The sequence below is a fragment of the Salvia hispanica genome, chromosome 6 (genome assembly GCF_023119035.1).
Source record: "Salvia hispanica cultivar TCC Black 2014 chromosome 6, UniMelb_Shisp_WGS_1.0, whole genome shotgun sequence".
Classification (NCBI taxonomy): Eukaryota; Viridiplantae; Streptophyta; class Magnoliopsida; order Lamiales; family Lamiaceae; genus Salvia; species Salvia hispanica.
Genome location: NC_062970.1, coordinates 1,036,218 through 1,046,900, shown reverse-complemented (window position 1 = coordinate 1,046,900; position 10,683 = coordinate 1,036,218). Strand labels below are relative to the sequence as shown.

Sequence of the window (10,683 nt, the reverse complement as noted above, 5' to 3'; positions counted from 1 at the left end):
TAATATGTCTACAACCAACAAGCCAAAAATACTAGTGACAGGTTTGAATGAGCAAATTGGAAAATTGTTGGGTGCTTTTTGTGACATTGAATCCATCTGAAGGATCCCACAAAGATTTGAGGACTAAATTGGGCATTATGCTTGTCTACACCAAGCCACTACTCTCCATTTCTTACAGACTGGCCAAATAATAATAATAATAATAATAACACTACAAAAAAATTGTATTTACCGACTTAAGTGCAGGTCAAACCAAACTTGGATCATGGTTTGACCCGACCAAGAAAGGCGGGGTGGGAATACAGTATATTGTCAACTGCTAAGACTGTTTTTCGTCGACGTATGTAACTATAAATATCAAGATAATTCCTTGGCCATTTTAACTTTTCAAAGTCACCCCAATTTGGACACTAATGTGATATTAAATTTTGTAAGTAGAAACTATATATCTAAATAAAAAGCAAAAGTGACACAAGAGGATCGTCACTTACACATATTTGTGTAGCTTGAGTTGACTTTGAGTAACTTGATTCATAATGATGAAGCCTTTTTTTATATAGATAGGTTATGCTACTACATTTTTCACTCATTTACATGATCACATAGATAGATTTAGTTAATCGTCAAATTGATGTTTTGTAATCATTCCACACAAATTAATTCATTGTTAGGTAGAAGCCATAATTAGCGATAGCTGTTCCATAACTGTGAAAATAACTTATTTTTATTTTAAAATGAGGATCTGTGAATAATTAAGTATTGATATGATATTTTGGTTGACTGGAATTTTTAAGTCTACAATCATGACAATATTAGCTATTTTCACATGGGAATTTAACCTCTTTTTCTTTCTATCGACTTATTAATAATAGTCTAAAATGTACTATGAGATCTTGGTTGAAGATATTAGTGCTAGCATTTACTCCCTCCGTCCGCGATTAGGAGTTCCGGTCACTTTTGCGCACCCATTTTATAAAAATAATAAAAAATAGTTAAAGTGGAGAAATGGTAAAGTAAGAGAGAGAATAATATTGACAAGAGTCTTCTCAACATTATTCTCTTTTTTATTTTATCATTTCTCCACTTTAACTATTTTTTATCATTTTTATAAAATAGGTTTGCAAAAGTGACTGGGACTCCTAATCGCAGACGGAGGGAGTATATTTTATGATGATTCCCACTGAATTTTTATCTTTTTTTAGAGAATATTCCACTAAATATTAATATCTCATTGTTTTTTCTAGACTTCCACATAACCAAATTAACCAATACAAATATCAACATTGATAAATTGAGAAAAAATAATCTAGTTGAACTTTAAACATACTCCATATAAATATACCGAATCACGAATTTTCTATTAAGTCGTGCATCTTCCACCCAATTTTTTCTAATTTAATGACTTAGAAGAAATAATATTTTTAGGGAAGTCAACACATTATTTTTGTGAAATTAACCCAATAAAGTCTAACACTACGAGAGTAGAAGCTTAATTATTTTTATTGCTTCAGTTTAGACTGGGAGACTTTAAAAAAAAACAAACCAAACAGCTAAAAAAATACTTTTATAAATACAAGAGAACTATATGTTCCTTCATAGTAATATAGTTTGATACATAAATTACAATAACATAACATAAAATTCAACAGAAGAAACACATCAATTATTTGATTTAGCTTGATCAAAATAGTGGCAACATCCGGTATACATAACTTAAATTTAAATAAAAATAAATAAAAGAAAAAAAACACACTCATCTAATCTAAAAAGTGCTAGCAAATACATATATCATGAGCTCATTATCTCTAAACAACTATATTATTTTTGCTCATTTATTTTTGCATAGGTCTGGAATCGTGATTAATAATAACTCACTTAATCTAATAAAATTGATATTATTAACAAATTGGAGATTGAGAAATAATGAGTAATTAATTAATAGAGCTTAGAGGCCTTGATCAATGAGATAATCAGCCAGCTTTTCAACAATCATGTTGCACTGCCCTGGTGTCACTGGCTCCTCGTACACCCCAACAACCATTGCTTGTCCCGTCTTCTTGATCGTAATCCCTCCCGACCCCTGTCAATCGAGTCGAACATTAGAATATTTATTAACGAAGGAAATAACACCCTAACATGAGACATTGTATATGGAAAAATCGAGGCATCTAAAGATCTTCATTTACGAGATCAGGTCTTGGGTTCAAATTCCGTTGCTATGATTGGTTAAATAGAAAGTTTTAACTATATACCTTCTTTCCGCGAATAACGGCACCAGGCTCTCCTTGGATGACCATGTACTTCTGGCCAGCTACGAATAGGCCAGTTGGGGCAAGGGATCCTGGCTCGTCAAAATCCTTCGTTATGCCATTGATCTCGTCAGGCTTTAGCTGCAGCCACCGATCCACAACACATTAAATTCATCATTCACAAAATTTTGCATACATTCAAATGTCGTATAGAAGCAAAGACCGCTAAAACTCCTACTAAACCAAAAATAAAATAAAATTATTCATATATCATCAACGTATTTACAATATTTTGTGTGCATCGTTGTGCAAAACTGCATAGCATCACAATGAAACATAAAAAATTATTATCTTTGAATACAACAATCTCTAATTATAATTTATTAATCACTAATTAAAGCTCCTTAGTACAATTTCAAATAGAAGATCATCGTGACACAATGCACGTGCATAGCCTAATTTAAAATTTTACGCAAAAAACTCTCTCCCTCTCTGATCAAACCTGAGGGAAGTTGGCGCTCTGAGCCCAGACGGCGCCATCATGTCCCATAATGGCCGCGGAGGCGAGTTTGAGGCCCTCTTGTCCCTCAATGTCACACATCAAGTGATCATCTACGTATGATTGCCAAGACATTTTTCTTTCTGGTTGATTTTTTACTTTTTCAGACAAAGATAAATGAAGAATGTAAGATTGTATTTATATAATTGGGTGTGAATATTGGGGGAAAATAGCATGTATTTGAAGATATAATGAGGAAAGGCATGAATGTGGGAGGCATTGCTTGATTCTCTCCTCACCATACATACTGTCCATTCGACTACGCCCGATACTTTAGCCCGAATCATATTTCATGCGCGTTTCATTTACTAAATTAATCCTTGTTATATACACGTGACATGTATTGATGAAGTCAAATATTTATTTCTCTAAGTTTATGTCTTTTACTATTTTTCAATATATATTTGAACAATTGATTAATGGTTTATTAGGTGCTCGATAATCGGCTTGCAACTATACGTGTCGATTGACAACTCGACTTATAAACTATTAAATTATTTAAATACGTATGCAATAATTATAATTACAAAATTAGTTTATTATATTTTATTTGAAATTAAAAATATAAATTTTAAATATTTTGTTTGTTTGTAAAGTTCCCATGCTTGTTGGTCTCATAAGTTACTAGTTGATCACATTTTATATTTTGCTTTGATGAAGTTGATCACATTATATATTTTGCTTTGATGATATCGTATAAATCATAGTACAGTATTATTGTTAATGTTAATAGTATTAATTTTTTTTGTCCACATATTTTCGGCTTTTCGCTTTTATTTGCAAAATTATCACTCCATATACTATTGTTTCAATTTATGCCAAATAAGAAACGAGATGTCATAGGCCCAATCAAAGAACATCCATCAATTATGAAAACACACGAAACTTTGAGCAAATTTACAAACTCGACACAAACCTTATAAATATGAATTTATAATATGGTTTTCCAATTTATTTAGTTCTTCAAAATCCCCAATATTGTCCAGCCCATGGAATCTAAAATAAATGTATTCTACAGGAAAAATGAAACAACATTGATTTAAAGCATGAATTGGTGGCAAAAACATTACAACTTCAAAAATGGTAGAGATATTATTTTTTATGAAAGAGAAAAGGCCATAAATACGGCAAGCATAAGAAAAATATATAGTCTAGAAAAAGAAGAAAACTAGTCCAACAAGGATAGTTATACAAAACACCTTAAACCAAAACAAACAAACAAACAAATTGGAAAATTAGAATATAAATGAGGAATCACCTGAAGGATCAATACACAGTTTAACAAAACCACCATGTCCATCAAATGACACATTATAAATTTATAAGAACACTTGAATTAAAATTACCCATAATTTTTATTAATAGATGATAAAACAATACTCCATGCTTAAATTCCCAAATCTCTCCAATCGAGTCAGTCAAATATTAAATTTGTGACAAAGTGCAGTCTAAATTTCAAAATTCACCAAATGCTAACAGCATAGAATATCAAAAGAAACAGCAAGAAATGCAACATGGAACGTTTAATGGAGTTTGTAAAAATTAGAAATGCATTCCTTCGTAAGAAACTGCAGCAAATAAATGCCAGTCTTATAATCAGATACCCAAGTAAGGAATATATCTAGTCCTGCCATTGTAGAAAAAACGAAAAACCGAACTCACTTTTGATATCCACAGCTGTTTCAATAATTTGTGTGCAACCTACTTCCAATTACGCGGAGATTTGCAGTATAAACGTGTTAACCACCAAGACGATACGATCTTCCCCTGAAAGCAACACCAGTAGCCCTCTCTTGCTGAGCAACAGCGCTCGGTGGAGGAGCACCGATTCTCCACTTCATGACTTGTCTATGGCTGAGTATACTAGTCAAGGAAAGTATCATCAACCAGTAAGAATAAGCAATGAGCGAATGTTTCAGTGAGAAACCGAGATAGGCCATGGGATTTTCTTGATTATAAGATTGTAGGTAAAGAGAAATTCAAATAAGATATTACACTCTCATGTTCCAACTGTATCTCCCTGCAAAAGGCAAATTGCCGAGAAACAATAATGAGATATCACATCGAAAAGCAACACAAAAGGATACATAAATGCAGGCGTCTTTAGGATGTTCTTCCCGCCAGCAAGCGGATGCAGTACTGTTAAGAAGTAATAGAGATGCCCAGCTACAATGCCCAAAAGATCAGGCACAAGTTGAGAACCAAATATGACGTCTAAGCAGAGCATCGCCCATGGCAAGTAAAATGCCTGTCATGAGGGCCAAATTATTGTAAGTACACGACCAATACGAAAGCATTGGACTAGATAAGTAAAATACCTTAAGAGTCACAAGTCCGTATAAGTTGATTTTGGCAGTCGGGAATTCTCTACTCCAGAGATATAGAAGCATGAAAACAAGTGAAATTCCTAAGAAAGGGGACGAGAATATGGGGATGATAGACAAAACCTGCACAGACAGAAAGAGGCATAAGGCATGAACATGGTGAACCAGAAAAATATAGTCATGCAAAAATCTCCTAAAGTAGGTAGAGGGTAACTTAATTATAAGCCTAAATTATATATTCAATCTTGTAACTGCCATAATATGAACTGCAAGACATATTAACTGCCAGATATTCACAACGACGAAAATGAAATATGTTTGGGGCATGTAACAGCAAAGCAATCGCATGAGCAGTCACACAGAGTTCCATACCAGTAGAGAGATAGCTCCAAACAACATCATCCACAAGAAATCAGCTGTGCGTCTCTGAAAAGGCCCATTTTCAAGTTGAACTCCGTATCTTGCTCTAGAGAAACAAGAAAAAACTATCAATGGATTATTTTGAAAGGCTGCAACCTAGCAGCACATAGAACAGCAAAATTGCCCAATAATTTTTTATTACAATTAGTAGCAAAGATCGGGAACAAAATATAACTATTTGACTTTGTCGATATCTAATCATGGTTAAATGTGACCTACATCATTAAGAGCCGAATACCAAAATTGATAGAGAACTTTCCAAGAAAAAAGAAGTTGGTAATTAATCGCCAGACCTGTTGACAAGAAAAAAAAGATCCATATTTCAGAAACTATCACTAAAACAGGTAAATATATTATATTAAATCTTGTAACTACCAATTGTCTGCTCTGTCACTCATAAACAAGATACGAAACGACAGCACGACTTAGGGATCGAGAACATGTTATATTTCATACTCCTATTCTCAGTGCATAATACACACTCTCACACACTCAAGATTAAACAAAAATCAAAAGAACAACTACTTCACTCATCAATGTTCTCAGCAAAGAAACTCAAATGACAGTGTAAACATTAACTGAGATTTACACTCTTGCAAAAAAAATCATAAATAACCACATGATGTAAAGCATAATCTTTGTACACATCACAGATGTAAAGTATTAGAATCATTTATACTAAAAAGTAAAATGTTTACCTGCCAATCCAAGATTGAGAAGTATTCAATATCTGCAGGACTGAGTAGCCCAATTTGACATACAACAGTCACCGCTAAGCATGCAGTCCCATAAAATTTAGTTATAGGTGGAAGCGATTGATAATATCTGTACAAAACGAAGATATAAAAACATCATATTCTAAGATAAACACTTTCAACTAATAATCGTTCCTGTAAATTAAGTGGTTATAGATGAAACCAAAACTCACAATGGCAGAAACCAATAGATCAAGTCACCTAGAATACACCAAATTAATCACCCGCAACATAACTAGACTTCAACCAAAATATCAAAGAAAATATTTTCCACAAAGGTATCGGTAGAAGTATTTCAGTCTTCCTCATGCATTGATTCCAGTAATCTCCAGAAATCTAAACTTCAACATTTTACTTTTAGCATCCAAAATATCCTCAAAATTGAGAATTTGGCCATTTTATAACCTTAATTAGGTCATCCTCTCTCTTTCTCCCTCGCACACACAAAACTAAGCTCAGATTAAGCTAATTCCGGTAACTTATTCACCTCAAAATCGACAAATTAACAGTTGCACATCCAAACACAACCGGAAATCGAAAAACTAACAGTTGCACATCCAAACACAAACCGGAAATCGAAAATGAAACCAGTCAATTGCGAGGGGCTTCCATTTCCACAACACGAGCAGCAACTAACGCATAAACCATAAATTAACCTTTAATTGCGAATTCTAGTCAAGTGTTGAGCATAATATTCATATAGCTAAGCACAGCAATAGCACAGAGAGAGGGAAAATTGAAATTACTCAGCAGGTGAAGACATTGCGAATCTAGAAAATCAGTTCGATTGAAGAGGTGATCAACACAAACGATCCGGCCAAAATTCGGCAACTGAGAATTGTCAGCGAGCGCGTGTGGTGGAAGAGCAATGAAGGTAGAGGAATTTGCTTAACGAAGAAGAGAAAGATTGTAGAATTAAATAAATGCGATGAATTCTATGTTAATAAATCACCTAGAACCTTCGCTATAGTACTACCAAAACAACAGAAATTAATAATAATAATAATAATAATAATTTTATGAAGCCATGATTAATCTTAATTTTTTAGATAAATCTTTAATTGGATTGATTTTAAGTCTAATCATTTTGTTGGTGACTTATTGTTGGTAGCATGAATGTATACGATATCTTTATATTAGAATGTATCAACGAACCAATCAGACTAAGAAGACCCTTCATTTATTTGTTTTGATGTCTTAATTATCAAGTAAGATAGTACTACTTCATACAATGACCCAACATATCAATATTCAAAATCAATTATTCCTTGCATTTTGTTACATCTCATTATTTTATTGGTTTTGTCAACATGAGTCATATTCCTTATCCCTAGTGGTTTTGCGTTTCTTTTGCAATTTGGATTGCCCCTTTTTTGTCATTTAGTTGGAGTTCTTATTAATTTATATAGGGGTCTTATGACTTATATATAATGCATCTAGATTGGTTTGGGATCTAATATACTAATAAAAATTAGTATCATGTAATGAGTATTTTAAAATTTTAAACTATATGAAAATCTAAATTTGTTGGATCTAATTATATATTCGTATTTTGTGACTCATTGCACAATTGGATTTGCCCTTATTTATTTTTATTGGTGGTAGAAATAATTGCATGCAATGTAATGAAATACACAATTCTATTCGTTTCTTGGAATTTCCAAAAACATTTATTATTATTATACGTTTTGTTTGTTTTGATTATTTAGTATCAACATTATTGATTTTTATATTGTATTTATATAAATTAAATTTGACCATTAACTTTTGTTGCCACAATCTCTACCTCGGGATCACAATATAAATGACTAAATTATTATGTAAATCTCTACCTCGTGAATTTTAACAGTTTTAAGATTATATTTATCCAACTAGAAATAAAACAATACTACTATTAAAAATAGTAATTAGTTTTTTATTATTAGTCTCAGGGATAAGCTAGGATTGGGAAAAGCATAAGGACAAAAAAATGGATAAATAATTACAGCTAGATCTCTTGTTGCTGTTGCGTCAAAAACTTAAAAAACAAAATAGAAATATTTCAAAAAAAATAATTTGCTATGAGGGCTTCATTTGAGTGAGGAATTCATTTTTGGCATAAATGAAACCGTTATTTTTGTATTTATATATACTTTGTTTTACGTTTCTGTTGCATTTATATCTCACATTAATTATTGTTATTAATTATCTAATATGAAGTTTATTCTTTCCATTCTCTTGTTATTAAATATTTGTAATCCAATCAATAAGTCATGGATTTGATTAATAAGTGGTAATTTACTATGCCAATTGCATTTGCATCATACGAGCAAACAACATCGATGATAAATTAGTTAAATACTTGTACTTAACTGAATTAGCGAGCAAGAACACTTCATGAGATTATTCTGTCAAGGCATTTAGATTACATTCAACGATGACTATATGAGGATCTTCGACAATCCAAGACTACTAACAATTATACGGTACGCATAAGGCACAATACGACTTCTTCCGTATGCATCAGGCATAGATAATTTGTTATATGACATAATGACACGCACACCACCTCCACCATGGATCCGGCCTAACCACCATGCTTGAATCCATCGTAGACCACCGACTATCTTTTGACATGCGCTTTTAGACATCACCGACTCCTGCGATGATGTCACAATCCTCAACCCTTCTGATGTCTTCAATGACAGTGTTGGGTGCTCTTGTGACATCTATACAACTCACGAACAATGTGCATCACTATAACATGGTCTACTATTTTGTTGATAGCACTATGTATTACAACTCGCTGGCAGACTTACTTAAGACCCACAAGCGTCATCTAAAGATAATTTTTCATATTTATTCTAATAATGTTATGATACATTTGATACTTTTTGTAAATCATTGTACCATAGCAAAAATCTCCTCTTGGCATTTTGAATATGAAATTTAGAAGATTCTCCATGCAACATTGCTACAACATTGTCTACTATTTCGTTCATAACATGATCTACTATTTCATTAATGACGTCTATTGAAATGATATACTAATACTATGGAATATGGATATACATTTAATGAAACAATCTCCTAACATTTATAATACTATGGTTTGCAAGATTATGAGTATACATTAAATGAAACTATATCCTAATATTTATAATACTATGGTTTTTAAATCTGTGGGCAGCCTGTGGATTGACCTAATTAGTTTCCCAAAATTATAAAAAGTGGATGACTAGGATTTGGATGTGTCCAAAGCAAATAGAGCTTATCCACTTTCTTGTACAATGGGATTCATATCTATACTCGAATAGCCACATTCCGAAAATGACCAATCTCCCTATATTCAGCCACATATTTTTCGCTTTTTCCCTTTTTCCGAATAAAAAATACAAATAATTAAAAAACTATATATATAAACACACACATTCCATCATTCAAACTCAACAAAACACCTCGTCTTCTCCAAATCCCCTTTTTCCCAATTCAAAACCCTTATTTTCAATTTCATCCGCGGAAATCACATCAATGGCGTCCAATCCACAGCTGCAGTGGCCTTCATCTCCTTCATCAGCCGATTCATCTTCTTCGAGCGGACCTCTCTACGATTTAGCAGACCTCATGGAGCAGCTCCCCATCAAGTAAGCCTCTTCCATTCTCGTCTACTGCGTGTGTGTGTGATCGAGAGATCTCGATTAATCGATCGATCTATTGATCGATCGAGAAAATGAGTTCGATTTTGATGAATGCGAATGCGATGTGTCGCAGGAGGGGGCTGTCGAAGTTCTACGATGGAAAATCGCAGACGTTTGAATCGCTGTCGAAAGTGAAGAGCGTCGAAGATCTGGGGAAGAGAGAGATGAGAAGGATCAAATCGTGCTACAAATTCGGTCCAAAGGCGACGATCGCGAAGAGGTCCACGAAAACATCGTGTGCTTCTTCCATAGCGAATAAAACCTCCTTGTTCATTCATGGCTAAGCTTAAGCTGCAAATTAATTCGTCTTCTTCTTCCTTTTTTGTGATAATTTATCGATCAATTTTGTTGATGGCAGCTTTATTATGCTTTTTTGAAGATAATGAAGATAAGATGTGTACGTAGCTATATTATTGCTCTCATGGTACCACCATATGATAGAGACGTGGAATGATACTCCCTCCGTCCCAGATTAAGATTAAGAAAAAGTCTGTCCTAGTTTAAGAGTCATTTTTAGAATTTTTCATATTTCGTTATACAATTTTATCCCATTCTTCATCAAAATTACATAAAAATGTCATTATCTACATTAAAATAAATCAAAACAAAAATCAAAAGTCAAAAGGGACTCAACTTCACCCAACTTACTATCTCACTTTATTAATTATACACTCTACCATCTAACTTCATTTATTAGAC

At 33.0% G+C, this 10,683-nt stretch overlaps 3 protein-coding genes across 4 annotated transcripts; 1 reads left to right on the top strand and 2 right to left on the bottom strand.

Moving 5' to 3' along the window:
* Positions 1–1,641: 1,641 nt before the first annotated feature.
* LOC125196275 (profilin-like) lies at positions 1,642–2,953 on the bottom strand. Its single transcript, XM_048094725.1, has 3 exons — positions 2,752–2,953; positions 2,253–2,390; positions 1,642–2,080 (listed from the first exon to the last, which is right to left on the bottom strand). Exons 1-3 carry the CDS (start codon positions 2,881–2,883, stop codon positions 1,946–1,948), a joined length of 405 nt encoding a protein of 134 aa, XP_047950682.1. The 5' UTR covers positions 2,884–2,953; the 3' UTR covers positions 1,642–1,945.
* A 1,382-nt stretch (positions 2,954–4,335) lies between these two features.
* Positions 4,336–7,224, bottom strand: LOC125192117 (derlin-1). 2 transcript variants are annotated; one of them, XR_007171305.1, is made up of 8 exons: positions 7,054–7,224; positions 6,251–6,377; positions 5,772–5,845; positions 5,505–5,598; positions 5,127–5,255; positions 4,896–5,056; positions 4,471–4,662; positions 4,336–4,376 (listed from the first exon to the last, which is right to left on the bottom strand). XR_007171305.1 is itself a non-coding variant. In XM_048089578.1 (7 exons), exons 1-7 carry the CDS (start codon positions 7,068–7,070, stop codon positions 4,548–4,550), a joined length of 717 nt encoding a protein of 238 aa, XP_047945535.1. In that variant the 5' UTR covers positions 7,071–7,224; the 3' UTR covers positions 4,336–4,547. The 2 variants fall into 2 exon arrangements, 1 of the variants encoding a protein (XP_047945535.1); XM_048089578.1 differs by having other exon boundaries at positions 4,336–4,662.
* A 2,494-nt stretch (positions 7,225–9,718) lies between these two features.
* On the top strand, positions 9,719–10,392 carry LOC125196735 (protein OXIDATIVE STRESS 3 LIKE 2-like). Its single transcript, XM_048095347.1, has 2 exons — positions 9,719–9,930; positions 10,058–10,392. Exons 1-2 carry the CDS (start codon positions 9,818–9,820, stop codon positions 10,266–10,268), a joined length of 324 nt encoding a protein of 107 aa, XP_047951304.1. The 5' UTR covers positions 9,719–9,817; the 3' UTR covers positions 10,269–10,392.
* The last annotated feature ends 291 nt before the right edge of the window (positions 10,393–10,683 follow it).

Excerpts from the sequence above, each read along its gene's own strand:
- LOC125196275 (XM_048094725.1), bottom strand. The coding sequence starts at position 2,883 with ATGTCTTGGCAATCATACGTAGATGATCACTTGATGTGTGACATTGAG. Across the intron at positions 2,391-2,751 it reads AGAGCGCCAACTTCCCTCAG|CTAAAGCCTGACGAGATCAA; the intron begins GTTTGATCAGAG and ends CGGTGGCTGCAG. Across the intron at positions 2,081-2,252 it reads CCGTTATTCGCGGAAAGAAG|GGGTCGGGAGGGATTACGAT; the intron begins GTATATAGTTAA and ends CTCGATTGACAG.
- LOC125192117 (XM_048089578.1), bottom strand. Across the intron at positions 5,846-6,250 it reads TCTCAATCTTGGATTGGCAG|GTCTGGCGATTAATTACCAA; the intron begins GTAAACATTTTA and ends TCTTGTCAACAG. Across the intron at positions 5,599-5,771 it reads GGTATTCGGCTCTTAATGAT|AGCAAGATACGGAGTTCAAC; the intron begins GTAGGTCACATT and ends TTGTTTCTCTAG.
- LOC125196735 (XM_048095347.1), top strand. The coding sequence starts at position 9,818 with ATGGCGTCCAATCCACAGCTGCAGTGGCCTTCATCTCCTTCATCAGCC. Across the intron at positions 9,931-10,057 it reads ATGGAGCAGCTCCCCATCAA|GAGGGGGCTGTCGAAGTTCT; the intron begins GTAAGCCTCTTC and ends GATGTGTCGCAG.